At 41.0% G+C, this 18,950-nt stretch overlaps 1 protein-coding gene and 1 non-coding gene across 4 annotated transcripts; both read right to left on the reverse strand.

The window, feature by feature from the left end:
• Positions 1-1,112: 1,112 nt before the first annotated feature.
• lrp3 (low density lipoprotein receptor-related protein 3) lies at positions 1,113-17,044 on the reverse strand. Of its 3 annotated transcripts, none has more exons than XM_088333885.1 (7): positions 16,817-17,044; positions 14,635-14,773; positions 12,914-13,137; positions 10,732-11,342; positions 7,170-7,378; positions 5,759-6,158; positions 1,113-4,252 (listed from the first exon to the last, which is right to left on the reverse strand). In XM_088333885.1, the coding sequence occupies exons 1-7, from the start codon at positions 16,884-16,886 to the stop codon at positions 3,572-3,574; spliced, it is 2,334 nt and encodes a 777-aa protein (XP_088190011.1). In that variant the 5' UTR covers positions 16,887-17,044; the 3' UTR covers positions 1,113-3,571. The 3 variants fall into 3 exon arrangements, with proteins under 3 accessions (XP_088190011.1, XP_088190013.1, XP_088190012.1); XM_088333887.1 differs by lacking the exon at positions 16,817-17,044 and adding an exon at positions 16,462-16,664; XM_088333886.1 differs by lacking the exon at positions 16,817-17,044 and adding an exon at positions 16,425-16,664.
• Positions 17,045-17,872: 828 nt separating this feature from the next.
• On the reverse strand, positions 17,873-17,946 carry trnat-agu (transfer RNA threonine (anticodon AGU)). Its single transcript has one exon. It is a non-coding gene; the product is annotated as a tRNA-Thr (tRNA).
• Positions 17,947-18,950: the final 1,004 nt, after the last annotated feature.

The following is an 18,950-nucleotide window of genomic DNA, read 5'->3' on the forward strand; positions in this document are numbered from 1 at the left end:
TGGGTGCAAACCTATTCCTCATCCTCAAGAAAATTGAGAGAAACGAACGCAAGTGGGTCCTGTCTCCGTTTCTGGTCTCTGACAACAATAGCACTGTAAAATGTAAATTAACTAAGCAATAATGAAAAATATTAGCGTGGTCGTTCACAAAGATTTTATATTTTGCATTACAGTAGACCCCTGGGATGTGACTGGCTGGCAACCAGTTCAGGGTGTCCCCTGCCCACTGCCCGAAGATGGCTGGGATGGGCTCCAGCACACCGGCGACCCTACTGAGAATAAGCGGTGCAGATAATGGATGGATGGATGGAAGATGCATGTCTGCCATTGGCGAAACGTAATACAAAATGTTTGTCTATTATTGGTCAGCGTCGAGGAAACATGAGAATGAATATGGTATTTCCACAATGCCTTCCTCTTAATTCACTTCAGAATGTTCCATACTTCGTAAAGATTTTGCACGTCTGTGATACGATAATGTATTTTTAGTACCATAAATACTTGCTTTTAGTCAAAAGATTTCAGTGTTGCTAAAAGATGAAGCATGATAACCATGGGAACGAAGCTTGCAATACACATGCATAGTTACCCACGCTAAATGGCATACCAATCAACAATTGGGACTATTATTAAGAATAAAGAGTCCATTAAATAATCAAAGTCTTGATGACAATCCTCACATGTAGACGTTTTAAAATCACATTTTATTTCAATCTGCCATCTCTTCCTCCCTAAGCATTCACCCACTAACTCCACTGTACCAGATCAATTCCGTCCACAACAAAAGTAGATAAAATATCATGTTTCCTTTACATTTATAGTAGTATTTTATGTGTATTACACACAATTAGTACTTACTATACACTATTTTGGTAATTTGATGTTTTAATCTGAGGTTACCAGGGGTTCAGTGGGCTAAATACCATAGGTTTTTTTCCGCGCTAGATGCCAATTTTACTTTGTGATCCCCACCTCAGAATGGATTACTGTCGTATCACGGGGATCTTTTGTATAAGTACATTAATACTTTGTACCTAAATATGAATGTGCTGTGATGAAGCAATGTCTTATGTTTAAATCACAAAGTGTACAAAAAGTGCTTTCATTTTTTTAATCAATTTTATTTTTGAGTTTTGACAAAACTGGCTCTTCAGCAGGTCCAAAATGGAGTCGCATCAAAAATATTATTATCCACAACCTAACAAACAAAAGTAGTGATAAAATAATGACTTGTCTTGTTTTCAACATTTCAGTCAGAGGATTTCCTGGGTCAAAAGTGTAAATACAGTAATAGAAATAAGACATGACATGCTGGCTTAAGGACCTACAAATAAAATTTCAAAATCAGACGTAACCCTCTTTTGCTTTTTTTAACCAGTCTACAATAGCAGACCAGTTCTCAACACAGGGATATTTTAGCTATAATTTAGCTCTTAATGGCTTGCTAGCAGTTGCAACGCCTATTGGCACAAAATAGCGAGTGAAAGGCAGCCACAGCGTGTCAACCTTTTAAGCATTTAACTTCTTATAGAGTAAATTCCAGACTACAGAACACACCTGGAAAAAAAGACGCATGCACACATTTAAGGAAGAACTTCAACTTTGTTTTTGTACAAGCCGCACCCGATTTAAAGCCGCAGGCCCTAACAGCCATAAACATTAACTCATTGAAGTCCATTTGGTAATTTTAAAAATATCAGCGGGGAAATGTCTAGTACAGAAAAGTAACACATTGTGTCAAGTCAAGTCAAGTCATTTTTATTTGTATAGCCCTAAATCACGAAGAGTCTCAAAGGGCTTCACAGATTATTACACTATATTACACAGACTCGTGATTAGGACACTCCTTTGCGGAATGGGTGCGCAGCTGTCAATCTCAATCAAGTCACACAGCAGTCAATATCCATTAAATTTGCGTTAACCTATACACTAGGCAGGAATGCGACAAAAATCATGATAAATAAATGCTTGGAAATTTTCTAAAAGCTGATATTTCCTTGTGGCAGAAGGTGTCTAATGATCGTGTCGCCTTTAATTGTCTATCGGGCTGAAAACGGTGACGTCATATTAGGCTGTGATCAGTCCCATAACGGTCAACCTGAGAATTATCGCGTACATTTTCTTACTAACCCGTGTCAGGATGTACAATATTTTACGATACTTTGTCTTTTTTTGTCACTTTGTCATGTGCACAAGGGAAGGGAGAGTTTAAGATCAGACGCATGTCACAGCTAGTGTACAGGCTGTTGTCATCGTACGGAATTCTGAATTTTAGTCATTAGAGTACATGGAGTTTTGTTTTCGGATGGTTTTCTGGTTTCATTCCTGCATATGTGTTTTTGCAAATTTAGTAATTATTGAGTGCTGCGCTTGCTGATTGAATATTACAGCTGTGGATGCAGTTCCCAAATGAATGTCTTCATCACGGCATAATGTGTTACTTTTTTGAACTAGACATTTACCCGCTGATTCTGCCAAGATCGAGATCTTACTCCATAGGTAAAGTAGAATTCTTACTCATCCATACATGCGTGTCACTAGTTACACGACGAGGCATTTGGTTAGTGAAGAAAGTCAGTGTTACTCCTGCTGTTAGCCCAAACTTAATACATTTCTTTACATTAACATCGCTTCCTTACCTTCCGCGCAACCAAAGTCGCCGACGACACCCTTGCAACCATGCGCCTCACAGAAAAACAAAAGCAAAAAACTGCCTATTTGATGGTGCAGTCTTTAAAACTGGGGAATCAAAAAGATATAAAAAAACATTAAGAATTTATGAGACAAAATCAATCAACTAATAATTAATTAATCCATAATTTCCATGGGCTAGACTTAAAGTGACAGTGTGTGATATCATTTGAACACAAGATGTCACTGTATTGTTTAGTGAACCTGCTACCAAGCACAAGGAAGAATACAAACTACAGACACTTAAAGTGACCAAAGAGCACCATTTTCCAAAAGGCAACCAGGGTAAAGAAGAAAGAAAAAATAGAAAAAAAAAGTGAAAAGAGGGAGGAAAACAAAAGAAATGAGACGAATATAGAAAAAAGGAAAGAAAAATGTGAAAAAATGAGGAAAATAAGGAAACAGCAGGGAAGACAAAGAAAAAAACTAGGAAAAAGGAAAAAAAATAGTCAGACAATAGGAGAAAAAAGAAAAGGAAAATAAGACAATCATGTCAGCTCCCTCTAGGTGAAGCTCTTGATATGTTAAATAAATGCAAATTTCTTAACCTAAGATTATTTAACATGCATATTTAAATTATAATTCATGTATTTTTGCCTATTATTCAAAGAAATATTGTTTAAAGAATAAAGTCTTCAGTGTATCACCAAATAAACTTTTGTATTAAGGCTGAGACCTCAAACTATCATCCCACGGGCCGCAATAGTCCCCTGGGCAATGGGTTGTAGACCCCTGGTCTAAATTCTCAAAAAAAGAAGTGGCTTGTAGTCTGGAATTTACAGTAACTGTTTTCTGTTGACTTCCTAGATTTTTGCGTTTAGAATTGGCGTAAGGGGGCGTAGGCCTCAAGGACACTTGTTGCGAGAACGGTTAGCGAGGTTCAGGAAGGTGTGGTCTGACGACTCGAAGGCTTGTCGCGTTCCCCCATTTTCTTTCTCCTCCTCTTCCTTTTTTGCCTTCCTCTCATCTCGGCCGCTCGACCGCCAGCATCACCTTCCGACGATGACGACGACGACGGGGGCAGGCTCCCCAGTGGGTGAGGCGGGGTCGCAGTTGCTAAGGGGTTAGCCGGAGAGAGTGGCCCCAGGGGGGAGTAACGTCTTAGCGACACCCCCTTCATGTTCAATGCCAGATCCAGAACTAGTTTTCTGGAAGATCTAGACCGGGGAGCAGCAGCAAGCCGCGGTCTGGAGGCGGCACTCGGACCGGGAGCTTCCGCAGATGGTGCCGGGCCTTCCTGACTGTCTCCCGATTGGTAGGATAAAGGAGAGGCGGGACTTTCGGAAGGCGGGTCGGTGACCACCGATCGGCGCCGGGCGGGCTGAACGTCCACGACGACGCCTGCAGTTCGGTAACTGTAGAGCCCCAAGTTGACCTGGACGCCCGAGGGCGGGTCCAGGAGGGAAGCGTGGCCCCTGGGACGGACCCCGCGATGGAATAGGCGTCTCCACAGATGCCCGAAGCGACGGCGGGATGACGAGGACGACGTGGAGGAGCGGCGGGTCGAGTGGCGCCGGAGTTGTCGGCTCATGGCTAGGCGAAGGTTATGCAGCACGGAGGCCTAAAGTGGAAACGACCGGAACTTTAGTTAAAGAGACAGTGTGTAAGATTCGACGACAAGATGCTGCTGTATTATGTTTTTATATACGTTTTGTTTTTTTTGTTTTTTTTACATATAATGTTTTTGGTTTTTTTTGTTTGCAAAGAATCTATTGGCTTGAATCAGTCACGTGGTTGAATGGAAATGTTTAATTCCATTACATTTTCCGACTCGTTCAAATTAGTGAACCCGATCAATTGATGACCAGTGTTGTCTAATGTGAAAAAAAAAAATATTGAAAAACATGATATTTTTACATTTTTTCCAATTTAAAAATAATCAAAAATGTTTAAAAAATGTCAGTAGAACAAAGTTCTAAATTGTATTTATTCATTTATTTATTTTTTGCGTGTTTGTTTGTCTGCAAAGAATCTGTTGGCTTGAATCAGTCACATGATTCAATTCAATGGAAATATTTGATTCTGTAGCATTCTCTGACTCCTGTATTAGTGAACCGAATCAATTGACAGGCAATATTTTCAAATATAACAATAAAAAATAGATATACGTGTTTATTATCCGTGAGCAAAGCCAAGTCGGTGATAGTGTTTTGGTTTGAGATCTAAGTATGTATGAATGTTTGTCTGTTTGTGTGTCTGTCTACCCAAGAACACGCGGAAGGAGTTTGACTACCATTTTTCACAGTGTGTTAGGCAGGTTACCCTAGATATGAAAAATGCCAAAACAAGCTGACTCAGCACTTTGGTTTTGCTGTTTATTTTTTTGTGAAATATCTGTTAGCTTGAATGTGTTACGTGATTCAATGGAAATATCTAATTCTGTAGTTTTTGACAGTGAAATGAATCAATTGACGGCCAATGTTGTTGAATGTGAAAATAAAAAAGAAACACACCATTCTGTGCTGCATTGCGCTTTACTTTTTGTGGTTCCACTACTTTCATTGTGGATTGTGTTCTGTATTCTGATTGGTTTAACAAAGGAAGATGCTTTCTACCCCTAAAACCTGGACCTCTCCACCCGCTAAACTCTCAGGTTTTTGGCGCTCCCCGGTAGCTCCCTGCATTTTCATTAATGTTTTATAATGAAAAAAATATATGGTTTCTGTAGGACAAAACTAGAAGATAGACCTAGATAAATCTGGATAATACTAGATAGAACTAGATCAGGGATCTCCAATGTTATGACTGCGGGCACCACGGTGCCCCCTAAGGACAGCTGAGGTACCTGTGAACCTATTCTGAAAATGGCTCCCCAGGGCTGGTTATTGTAATTTTCACGTAAAATGTTTTTAGTGGTTGACTGAATCCATTTAAACCTACTTTCAATAATAAACATGGTAATAACATAGTTTCAACATAGTAAAAACAGAATACGTAGTTATTTTCGAAATGCATATCAAACATAGTGTAACCTCTGCGCTATATGGTAATACTGTGAAGAGCAGCTCACAGCTTAAAAAAACTCAGAGACCCGTGCTATAGAGCTTATATGTGTGTGTTAGCCAACCTGCGCTGGGTTGTAGGTAGGGAAGTCGTCCACGGGCGGAATGAGTCCCTGTGCAATGAGTTGCCCGTACGAAGGCGGCGCTTCCCTCTGCACGAACTCGGCCTCCATGCGTGACATTTGCGTCTCGAAGGCCCGCCAGTCGCGTCCTCGCAGGGTGTGCAGCTTCAGGGCGCAGCCTAGGGCCACCACCAGGAGGAGGCCGCAAACCAGGCTGCCGATCAACGCCGCCGTGATGACTTTTCGCGGCACCGCCGTGGGACATTCGCGTTCGTCGCTGCCGTCCGGACAGTCCTCTTGCCCGTCGCAGCGCCAAGTTTCAAAGATGCAGAGGTTGTCTCCGCAGTGGAAGTTGCCCGGCTGGCAGTCATAGCAGTTGCTCTCGTCCGAACCGTCCGGGCATCTTCGCAGGTGCAGTGGAGGGAATGCAACATATATATTAATTCTTGATAATATAAATTGTATATTTATATACTGCGACTGGCTGGCAACCAGTTCAGGGTGTCCGCTGCCCACTGCCCGGAGATAGCTGGGATGGGCTCCAGCACCCCACGACCCTACTGAGGATAAGCGGTGCAGATAATGGATGGATGGATTTTTGTATAAAGATTTAGATAGATCTTTGATTTAATTGATTGGTCCCGTGGGTAAATTCACTTCCACTGTATGTGCCCGGGAAAAAAACTGGAATTACATGACGAAAACACCAGAATGACATACACACGTGACAGTGGGATAATGAGGGAACGTCTAAAGTCTGGCCGGGGGCTATTTACGGCCCATGATCAAATTTTGACCAGCTCGCGGCCTCTGTCATAAAATGATTTACTGTATATGTGGCCCACCGATATTGTTGACCGCAGTATAAAACAAATTTGTACAAAAAATAAAAATCACCATTTTGCCAGATAAAGGGAGTAGCCCTTTGGCCACCTTGCCCTTGGCTTTCTGCAAGAATTTTAGCCTACCCCATTTCGGAAATGGCGACTTTGAACAAAAAAAGTACCATCAAACATGGGCTCACTAAAAAAGGAAATATCCAAACCAGAAACAAACACCAAAACTGTAACATAAAAATACATTGAGCAAAGTTACAAGGAACCAGAAACACAAACAAACCTGGTGAAAGTGAAAATGACAAGGAAAACCAGGACAACAATGGCAGACAAAATTAAAAGTGACAATGACCCAACAGACGTTTGCAGATCAAAAGGTCCCTTTTTAAAGACTGTAGGATAATTGGTAACAGGTGTGTGGTGATTGGACACACCCGTGCCCAGTTTAAACACTGGTTGGGGCCCTCTGGTCGTAGGAAGTGTTGGATCATTATTTGCCAATGATGTTCTGAATTTTTATATATACACTATACATAAAATGTAAATGTATATGTAAGTAAATCTCTCAAGTTTTGTACCTCTTTTGGTTGTTGCAGCGCTCCGACGCCGGGAAGCAGGTTCCCATGGCGTCACCTCCGCAGGGGAATTGACCATCGGGACAGGCCGGGCAGGACGCTTCGTCCCGGCCGGACGGGCAGTGCCAATAGCCGTCGCAGCGTTGACGTTCCGTGTAGCAACCTTGCTCGCCACCGCACGGACGCTCGCCAGGGAAGCAGTAACCTTTTACCTGCACAGCCACGGCAAAGGTATAGGGATCAATTTTTTCCAGTTTTAGTGAACTGTCCCTTTATTGTCTTACACAAATGGTCAGGAGGGACAAACAAGCTACTTGCCTGCTTGACCCGTTTCCAGCTTCACTGGTAAAGATCTGTTTTGGGACTTTTTAAATATTAATATATTGCTCTGGGCAGCACGGCGGCGCAGTGGTTAGCGCTTGTGCGGCACAGTTCATGTCATGGGAACCTGTCGTGGGTTCAAATCCAGCTCCAGACTTCCTCTGCGGAGTTTGTATGTTCTCCCCGTGCTTGCGTGGGTTTCCTCCGGGCACTCCGGTTTCCTCCCACGTTCCAAAAACATGCATTTCAGGTGAATTGGCCGGTCCAAATTGTCCCTAGGTGTGAATGAGCGAATGCATTGTCTGTCCCTGTGTGCCCTGCGATTGGCTGGCAACCAGTTCAGGGTGTCCCCTGCCCACTGCCCGGAGATGGCTGGGATGGGCTCCAGCCCCCCCGCGACCCTAATGAGGATAAGCGGTACGGCTGATGAGAGATGAGATATATTGCTCTCCTAGGATATTACTCCTTTAAGTCCGCGATCATTAAACCCATGTTTAACGGAGCTAACCTTGACCTGGAGAATCCTTGTAATCATAGGCCAATGTCAAATCTACCATTTTTTGTAAAATTACTTGATAAGGTTGTCGCACAGCAGCTGAATGACTGTGCCTCAAAATAATCTCTTTGAATTTGTTCAGTCAGCATTGAGGGCTAATCGCTCTCCTGAGACAGAAACCAATAATCTCTTAGCAATAGATTTGGGTTAGTGCTGCTGCTGCTGGATCTCAGTGCTGTCTTCGATACTGTGGATCACAACATATTACTGGATCGTCTGGAAAAATGGATTGGTATCTCAGGAACCGTACTCTCGTGGTTTATGTTCTACCTGTCAGACGCATTGTGTTAACAACAGCAATATGACATCTGAACACTTTGATGTGACATTCCACAAGGCTCTGTACTTACCCCCCTTATTTTTAGTATTTATATGCTTCCGCTTGGTGATATTATCCGCAAATAAAGTATTACTTTTCATAGCTAATGTAGTGTACACTCAACTGTATCTACCACTAGAAGCAACTGCTCTGTTAATTTGTGGAAATTTGGAGGCTTTCCTTACTGAGATACAAAGATGGATGTCACTTAATGTATTCCCCTTTACCCCCCAAAAAACAGATGTTGATTGTTGGTCCGGCTCATCGTCGTGACTTGTTCTTAAACACTGCTCTGAACCTTGACAAATGTATAAATTATTACCACAATAGCTTTCTTCCACCTTTGTAATATTGTGAAGATTTGTCCGATGCTGTCAAAATCAGATGCTGAGATTACTTATCTGCTTGATTACTGTGATATATGCCGCCCTGGTCTCCCGATGTGTAGCATCAAAAGTTTGCAGCTGGATCGAAATGCGGCAACGAAACTCTTGACAGGGACAAAGAATTTTGATGACACAACTGCAATTTTAGCCAACTTGCACTGGCTCCCTGCCCATTTAAGATGTGACTTTAAGATTCTGTCACTAAAATACAAAAGTTTGCATGGATTTGCCCCCACTTATATCTCGCATTTGATTTCCCTTTTTCTTCCTGCTGGGAACCTCCGCTCAGAATCTGCTACTCCAAGAGCCAAAAAGAAATCTGCAGGCTCGATCGCGTTCTCCTTTCGGAGATAAGATCTGCAACCTCAGTGGAAGTGTTTAAATCTAGACACACTTCTATCCTATATCTTATGATTGACGCCGACCTTATACTTTTCTCTTTCCGTCATTTGCGGCTGCCTGGATGGTGGCAAAATCACAGAGAAGGACAAACCGGGATGAGTCAGTAGACCAGCACCTGGACCTGAAGGATGTCATCATCTGCATTGACCAGCTGGCTGAGATGGGAAGCTGCGTTGTTGCTGTCTTGGACTTCTTGAATAATTTTACTTATTACCTATGTGTATTGTTGATATTGAATTTGTTTTGTGTATTGTTACACATTGCAACATCTATGGCAGCCTGGTCATCTTGGAAGGGGATCCCTCTTGTGCTGACCCTACTGAAGGTTTCTTATTTTCCTCATGTTGAGGTTTTTAAGTGTTTTCTTGCCCAAATGCCATATTCAGATCAGGGAATAGTGTAATTGTGGCCTGTGAGTCCTTTGAACCTTTTTGTGATTGAGGGCTATACAAGTAAATGTGACTTGACTTAAATCATAGTATGCTCTAGTTTAAAATTTGTTCAAAATTAATGTAGTTTGGACAAGGAAATAGAACAATCTGACACTGGGCTAGCGGGTTAGTGTTTGCGTTAGGGTTTAGAGTAAGATTTAGGGTTAGTGGGGTTCGGTTTCAGGGTAAGTAGGGTTAGGGTTAGGTTCTAGAAGGTCAAAGTTAAGGGTTAGCAGTTAGCTAACTCAAATCAGTGATGGAAACCTTTGCATTTTTGGTAAGATATGGCTATTTCGATTAAATTCTAATTCAAAATGTAATTATTTCAAGCTGTATTATTTAACTTAAAAATTATATTTTGTCAAAAAAAAATCCTTTTGAAAAAATAAATAAATCATTTTTTTTAAACATTTTCACAAAATATCTGTTTTCCCAATTTCTATTGTTATATTTTTGTCATAAACTTTCATAACATTTATCATTACTCTTGGTATTCTTAATATTATTTATTTATGTTTTTATTTATCCAAACATCAATTATTTATAACTTTTGTTGCCTATGTAGAATGTTCACACCATAAATAAATAAATAAATAATGCGCAAATAAAAAGCTTATATTATTATTATTATTATACTTTTTTTGAGTATTTTTTTCAGTTGAATAAGAAAAACTATACTTGCCTGTGGAACTTTTTAAATTTTGTTTTTTTTTTAATCAAAGATTTTCAGATTTTTTTTTTGTATTTATTTTGAAGTATATATTAAGTGCAGCATAGTCAACAGCAAGCAAAATTAATGACCTAAATTATTTACATTTAGATTTATTTATTTTTAAATGTAATCGCAACAATGTAAAAATCCAACATAAATGAAGAAATAGATGCATACACAAACAAACAAATAAATAAATTTCCACCGTCTTAAAATATTTGCTAATTTGAAATGTAACTGTTCTCATTTTACTGTATAAACATTACATACAGACCAAAAAGTATCAAAATAACAATATGGTGATCCTTCTTCCCACATGACAGTGACGGTATGTAAGTTTTACACCAGCATTTCTAATAATGTTTTCCTAAATAATTTTAGCTATCCTCCATCCCTTTTTTTCCCTAGGCACATTTGGACCCACGATGTTGATGTTACCTGGTAAGTGGCGTTAAAGCCGTGCCCGGGACTTCTTGGTCTGGCCGTGTAGAGGACGCTCATCTGTCCCCGGCTGGACTCCAGCAAAGTAGGCCGACGGTTATTATGGTAGGACAAAACCTGCAGCAGGTTTTCAGCCCTGTGGAGAGCGCCGTCGTACACGTGGAGCGCGTCCCCGGGTCCGAGCCGCAGGTCCAGCCTCAGCAGGATGGGCTTAGGGTCCCGGGTGTCCACCAACCACGAGCACCGCAACTCGGCCTCCGAAGCGGGTCGGAAGAAATCGGGCGAGGCGAAGGAGCCGTAGAAGTGACCCAAGCGTTTACCGCAATCCGTTTCGGGGCAGCCCAGCTCGTCGCTGCCGTCCGGGCAGTCTCCGGAGCGGTCGCAGCGCAGGGCGGCAGCCAGGCAGCGGGTAGAGCGGCCCGTGGTGCAGGGTAGAGTCCCGGGGGGACAGGGACCCGGCGGGGCGACGGTAGGCGGGGGCGAGCATCCCCGCTCGTCGGTAGCGTCGCCGCACTCGTTCTGATCGTTGCACTTCCAGGAGTGAGGCACGCATTTGCCGTTGCCGCACAAAAACTCGTCTGCCTGACAGCTGCTCTGACCCAAGTGGCCTACGGAATATAAATTTTTTTACAACACTCATGTCCAAGATCTGTTGTTACTTTAAGAAGGATGAAAAATAACTAGCAGTGATACCCAGTAGTGGCCAGATGGGGCCACTTAAAATCTTGGGGTGGTACTCCAAAACAAAAAGCCATAACTTATGCTACAACAACCTAACGTTATAATGGTAAGCAGGGTAGCCAATAGGGTGGCCAACAAATTTATAGGGGGGCTGTGACCACCCTTGGCCACACCTTGGTGGTGTCATTGGTGGTGCCTCTTTATACAAGCACCTCTAAACATGAGAATTTCAATAAATGGGTTTTATTATTCTACAAAAATCTTACTTGCTATACAAAGGACAATTCAGGTCACAAGCAATCCCAGAAGCTATCACGAGAGACCACTCATGACTGCTCACCTCCAGCATTATCTGAGACAAGTTTGCGCATGCAAACTACTACAGGAAGAAAAAAAATATCCTGTAATAATTGTTTGGTCTATATGTTCATTTAGAGTTACATTAACTTTATTTTTGAGCATACAGTAAGTACTCATGTATCATCAATCCTAGATCTCATACCCGTCAACCTCAGCCAATTGCTCCCAGTAATAAAGGTGACAATTCTCCTTACTAAGTGATAATTACGCTGTACCTATTGATCCACAACAAGAGCTACTATGTAAAATACAGCAACAATATTAGCAAACCACAACAATGTTGTCGTCGGCTGACAATGACTAAGAAGATCCAGATTAGAGCCAAAATGGGCAAGACCAGATCGGGGCTTCTATAAAAAAATAAACGTTTCCCAAATTAAAATTGTTAAATGCCGGACAAAATTTGGAATCATCAAAAAACGTACAAAATATAGAAAAGAGGTAATGTCACTCCTACAAGACTCCCACCCCTTCCTCCGCAACCAGGCGCACAACTTTGTTACGGCGACTCCCTCCATCGTAAGTGCTCATAGTAAACTCACATTTTATTTTGTTAATATAATCATATTTATCTTATAACATCAAATAATATTTAAAAAAAATAAAAAATACAAATTAATATGGTATTTATTTTGTCGGGTGGAACGGTGAATGAGTGGTTAGCGCGACCGCGTCACAGTTCTGAGGTCATGGGATCGAATCCTCCTGTGCGGAGTTTGCATGTGTTCCCAGTGCTTGCGTGGGTTACTTCCGGGCACTCCGGTTTCCTCCAACATTCCAAAAACATGAATGTCTGGTCAATTGGCCGGTCCAAATTGTCCCTAGGTGTGAACGAGAACATGTAAACCCCGCACAGGAAGGCAGGTACATGGATTTGATCCCATGACCTCAGAACTGTGCCGCGGACGCGTTAACCACTCACCCGCCGTGGTGCCCGAGGGGGTCCCAAACTATCATTCCAAGGGCTGCAATTGGCCCCCGGGCTGCGGGTTTGAGACCACTGAAATTGGTGAGTGTGTGTTGCATGGTTGTGTGAAAATGCTTTATGAATTTTGACTTTATTTTTTTACCCAAAAATCGTAATTTCACTTTTATCCCAATATCTATCATGGAATTATTAATCCACGTAACATTTTACCTTTAATGTAGGACAAATGAAATCCTTGCGCTTGTCCTGAACTGTTAGCATCAGAATGAAAGTAGATCCAAACTCGTCCCCTGCTGGTTATGAAAGGCGTTGGGCGCGTCGATCCGCAAAGACGCTGTGAATCCAGAACTCCGCCTCCCCAACCGGATGATGTCATCAGCAGCCAATCACCGGGCTCGCACCTCCCCGGGTCGCCGATGTCAAATACACGGAAGCTGAAACACGGGACGTTTTGTGTGAGGTTTATGTGACGTTTGCATGACGTTTGTGAGATGTATGTGAGACGTTAGGTTTATTTGACGTTTGTTGGATGTTTCTGAGACATTTGTGTAACTCTTGTGTCAAGTTTTGAGACGTTTGTGTAATGTTTGTGTGACATTTGTGAGACGTTTATGTGACGTGCAGAGTATTCAACATTTGGTCGTTCCATTTCACACTGTCAGAAAATGATCAATGTCAAGGCATGTGAAGTGAATACTGTTTTTCAAGTCAATCACATAGATATGTTATCTGACTGATACTGGTGGAATGTGAGGTTGGGGAGTGGACGTTATCTTGCATTTGCGCATCAAAGGTTGCCATGACAACTACACCACAGGGGTCCGCCCCTCACAGGGAACCGGAACTGAGAGCTGGTACACGTCTCACCTTGCAAGGGCAGTCTGATTTTGGCCAGCAACAAGGCAGAAGAGCATGTCCTAACAGGAGGAATGGGACCAAGGCCCTAGCCGGTCCTGACCAAGTCTCAGCTCAATGGGGAGCCAGAGATCCTTGCCAAGTCAGCAGTCAGGCTTGATCAGGCTAGCGACTAAACTGGTGGGACAAGGCCAGTGACCTCAGAGAAGCCTCGGGCCACCAGCAGTCAACCTCTGCTTCAACAATGAAATGAAATGAAATGATCTGCATTTATATAGCGCTTTTCAAGTCAATGACTTCCCAAAGCTCTTTACATTGTGCTTCACATTTCCCAATAGCGGCCGTGATCTGTGCAGCCATGTAAGGCGCTAACCTGCTTATTGGGGGTATTGGGGGTTCAGTGTCTTACCCAAGGACACATCGGCATGTAACACGGACAAGCCGGGATTCGAACTGGGATCCCTTAATCCTAAAACGATCGCTCTACCTCCTGAGCTACTGCCGCCCCATACCAGGGCTTCCAGGATTCCTCATCGCTCTACAGCCAAGGACATAAAGACTGGGCCGTCATCTTCATCGAAGCAGAATTTCGCAGAACATCTCGCTGTTGCTAGGTATTGATATTGGAGTGACGTCAAAGGGGAAATAATATCAAAATACAATAACGTAATAATCAAGCCATCGTTGATGTTTATTAACGGTGCCAGTTAAGTTCTCAAGTTCTGGTTGTCCTTTTTTTTGATCTTATTAGTGTTTTGTGTTCTATTCAAGCATCCAGAAGATGATTAGTAAAAGTGAAGTCCATAAATCCAAGAGTGTGTGTGTAAATTGTTCCAATAATTCATTTACCACCCATATTCGCTACAGACGTTTGCCTGACGTTTGCAAGATGTGTGTGAGATGTATATGTGATGTTTACATAACGTTTGCGAGATGTATGTGAGGCGTTTGCTTGCTTGATGTTTATGTGACGTTTATGTGGCCTTTATTTCACATTTATTTGACGTTTGTGAGATGTTTGTGGGACATTTGTAAGACGTTTATGCGACGTTTAAGGATTTACATGCCCAAGTTACCTTATGGTAATGGTCTCTCCGTGGCTGGCTTGGATGTTCCAGCTGCAGTTAAGTCCGACAGGGTAGTTTAAGGGCCAGGAAGGACTGAAGATCACCCCCCTACGTTCCAGGTGGACCTCCACCCGATCACCGCACCCTACTGCATTAAAACAAAATATTTGTAAAACTTATTTTGTTTTTTTTTACCCTAAAATTGCATTGAGAATGTTGTCACATTGTTTTTGTTTTTTACTCGTGACTGCTACTGTGGCGTCATTCGGAACTGCTGCCTATGTCAAGCTAGTACAGTAGAGCCACTGGATATGGCAACCCCACCTTAAGATGTTTTCACTCTACAGTCTGGAAAAAGATGTTTTTACGGCCCCTCTTTGCAGCATTTTCAAAACACTACGACAAAAACAACAAATATTTTTGCATGTCAGTTATGTCTCTAAGATGCCTGATGAAAATTGTTAAAGATGCTGGTCAGCTATTGAATTGCATCATGACATTGTGAAAATGCTAATAGACGAGCTTCGGACTCCCATTACTGCCTTTCATTTTCATTCATAACAGAAACTTGTATTCTTTGTTAACACTTTGGCGCCTGTGATACTATACTCTTTTTTTGGCAGTTTTTTAATGTTTTTTATGGGTCCCAGAATGTGCAGTAATGCTAATGGTAGAACACAAAATTTCTTTTAACTAAAAACATCGGACTTTTCTTTTCAGAATATAAAAACCCCAACCCCATGATATTTTAAGTTTCTATTCCCCAAAGATGGGGACTGATCTATAGCAACATTTTTTCAGGTTTTTTGGTATAAAGTGCATCCATTTTACAAAAAAAGAAGAAAGAAATAACCTTAAGTTGATTAAAAATTTCAAATAAAACAAAACAACTTTTCAGCTTCTTTTCTAAAGATACAAACCCCAACCCCATCATGTTACATGCTGTTTTCAGGTTGTTGGTTTTTTTGTATGTAGAGTTTACGAAAAATAAATAGTAATAACCTAAAGATAATTCAAAAAAGCATTTATTCATTACTAAAATCCCTTTTTTGATTGATTTTTAAAAAGTTATTTTTTTAAAGACACAAAACCCAAAACAATATTTTTTGAAGCTACTATGTACAGTATGTTCCAGTTTTATACTAATTTTCAGTTTATCTAGGCTTAAAACACACTTCTATTCTATTCCTGGAATGGGGATTAGCTCATGTGCGGTCCCTTCTCAAGATTTCTTAATTTTACTCATGTAGAGGTTTTTGAGTTTTTCCTTTCCCTCATGTACGTTTTAGATCAGAGGATGGCGTAATAATAGTCTGTAGTTTGCAATATTCTGTGGTCTGTGCAGTCCTTTGAGACTCTATACAAATAAACATGACTTGACTTGACTTGACTTTATCTCACTTTTTTCTCATAGAAAATCAGTGTTTCTGATCTCATCATTGCTCCTTTCTAAAATATTTTTTAAAAATCTTGATTTTATTTTTTGAGCATACGTGCAAGCAGAGGGATTTTGCATTGCATCAGTCTTACAAAATAATTAAACTGATAAAATAAGAAAAACTGAAAAAAAAACATCTAAAGAAAATACCAAACACAGCCAAATAAATAAATACATACATAAATAATTGAAAACTGTATATAAATAAAACTAGCAGACAGACAGACACACCGTGTGTCAGTCAGTCAGTCAGTCAGTCAGTCAGACAGACAGTGTGTCAGTCAGACAGACAAACAGTGTGTCAGTCAGACAGACAGACAGGCAGACAGACAGTGTCTCAGTCAAACACAGAAAGACATACAGTGCTCTGTTGTGCTATATAGCAAGTTGCATCCCACCACCAAAAGTATGCAGTCAAGCGCGTGCACACGCGCGTGCTTGCCAGTGATGTAACGCCGATACAGTAGCGGTTTCAGGCATCCTTGTTTGCACACTCAAACTGATCATTTTGCCACCGCAGATCGATGCAACAGCGCGCGTGTCAGTATGCGCGTGCACCATGTCGATACGTGTGGCAATTACGTCACCAAAACAAAAGCCCACATCCTTTTATTGTGAGCACCCCCAAGGGTCGAATTAAACGAGCCCCCACAAGAGGGATAATGGCTATTAATGATGATGGTTGTAATTAGTCTCTTTACATTCTTTGTCAAACGTCGATCAGAGCGTTTTGCGGATTATTACACTTCTCACCTGAACGCAGCACAGAGGTGCAAAGCACCACCAGCAGCAGCATCATCCAGAGCCGCACCGCCATCACCATCTCTCCTCTAATATTAAGCCAGGGCCTTTTATCTCGGATACGAGCGCTCCACTCCCCCCGGTGTGACTTCCATCGAGGTTTAGCCGAGCCGAGCCGGCATATTGACGCCTTTTAAAAAGGCATTGTGTGTCCTTTGGACAGTCTGCGGAACCAGGGTGACTCTGATTGTAACAAAGCCCATTTCCGGGTTGGAACTTCAGATTAAATAGATTTATGTTGAAATTTCGAAAATAATTTGAAATATTCGTTTAAATCATAATAATAGGTTAAAATACAAATTTAATGTTGACTAAAGCATTCATGCAGCCATATTATGGAAACACTTTAAACAATATAAGTCCTTTTAACTTTAATTTTGAAACAAAACTGTATCATTTCCGCTATAATAGTGTGGCTTGTAACATCAGGTATCCAATACATACGTGAAGAGAAAACATACCTGTCATTTTATACAATTTCCCCTTATCATATACTTTTTGATCATTTCAAATTGTGTACCTAAAATTAAAATATCCAGCTACGTATAATAAGTAATACTAAATATAGTGCAAGTGGGAAAAGAACTGAGATAAATGCTGAAATAATCACGTTGTTTATCTGGTAAATAAACTTGTTCACAAAAAATATAGTCTGTCTTGCTGGGGGTAAATAGGGTCTGAGTCGTGTTTGTAAGGTTTATTTTTAATTGCAATCGTTAATGAGGAGAGCAAATTGCCTATTTTGGGTTGAAGTTGACAGGTATGATTCATAATGGTTCAAAGTGTGAACAAATCGGAATCCAATGGTAATGCCACACCGGAATAACAAAATACATTTTGATAGCGACGTAATTCGTGGGAAATTGATTCAAGTTCCTGTGTTTTTTCTTTTTTGTATGAGGTTTAATAATCTTATTGATAAAAAAAGAGTGAGTGATTGACAACAAAATTTAAAAAAAAATACACCAAGGTTATCAAAGAAAACAGAAGACCGTGAAGCGTTTCAAAAGGCACCGCTGGGATTCGAACCCAGGATCTCCTGTTTACTAGACAGGCGCTTTAACCAACTAAGCCACGGCGCCGCATGATATCACGACCTCCAGTTTGCTTTATAAAGACGAATACACAACAGTGCGAAATCTTAGGACGAGGATTATCCAGCTGAACGACTTTTACGTTTATTTTGAATTCTCACATACTTTTTGAGAACCAACGACAAATGTTGAGACATATATTTTGTATTTTAAATCCACTTTTAAAACATGTATTCTATTGATGATAGTAAGAAAACGATTTTTTAATTAGAATTAATTTCTTAAAAGAATGTTTTCCTATTTATAAAATGCCGATACATTACCTATAAGATAATAAAACAAACAAACGAGAAAAACAAGTGCAAAAATAGAAATGGTATGTTAAACTTACTCAAAAAAACGTTTGCGTTAACATTTTTACAGTATTTCAAGTCTTTTAGAAATATTAACTACTTTGTATGAAAGGAAAATAAACAAGGGAAAATGAGTAATGGGTACGTTAAACCTATATAAAATACTGTTTTTTTACATGCTGCAAAGTCAGAAAATCCACCTATAAGAATAGATAAAAACATGATTAAGGAACAGAAATGGTAGGTTGGACCTACATAATTTTTTTTTTTTTTCAGTAATTCCATCCATCATCCATGCTGCTTATCCTCACTAGGATTGCGGGGGTGCTGGAGCCCATGCCAGCAATTTCCAGGCAGGGGACACCCTAGACATATTACCAACTCCTCACTCATTCACACCTAGGGAAGAATAACCTGACATGCACGTTTTTGGAATGTGGGAGGAAACCCACGCAGACACGGGGTTAAAATGCAAACCCTGCACAGGGAGGCAGCAATAGCTAAACTTGAGCCCTCGACCGAAGCACCGTCGGGCTCCGACCAACCAGCCGCTGTCCTGCCTTCACAGTAATTAATATAATAGAAGGTAGAATAGAAAATATACAAAAAACATTTTCATATCTACGTAGATTTTTAAGGGCATTTCCAGGAAGCAGTTCACAATGTATTTTGATACTTTGAATAAATAGAGTCGACAAA

This window comes from Urocampus carinirostris, chromosome 4 (genome assembly GCF_059441175.1).
Source record: "Urocampus carinirostris isolate Australia breed hairy pipefish chromosome 4, RoL_Ucar_1.0, whole genome shotgun sequence".
In the NCBI taxonomy this organism is placed as follows: Eukaryota; Metazoa; Chordata; class Actinopteri; order Syngnathiformes; family Syngnathidae; genus Urocampus; species Urocampus carinirostris.

Excerpts from the sequence above, each read along its gene's own strand:
- lrp3 (XM_088333885.1), bottom strand. The coding sequence starts at position 16,886 with ATGGTGATGGCGGTGCGGCTCTGGATGATGCTGCTGCTGGTGGTGCTT. Across the intron at positions 13,138-14,634 it reads GGAGAGACCATTACCATAAG|CTTCCGTGTATTTGACATCG; the intron begins GTAACTTGGGCA and ends CCCGTGTTTCAG. Across the intron at positions 7,379-10,731 it reads GCTTTAACGCCACTTACCAG|GTAAAAGGTTACTGCTTCCC; the intron begins GTAACATCAACA and ends GTGGCTGTGCAG.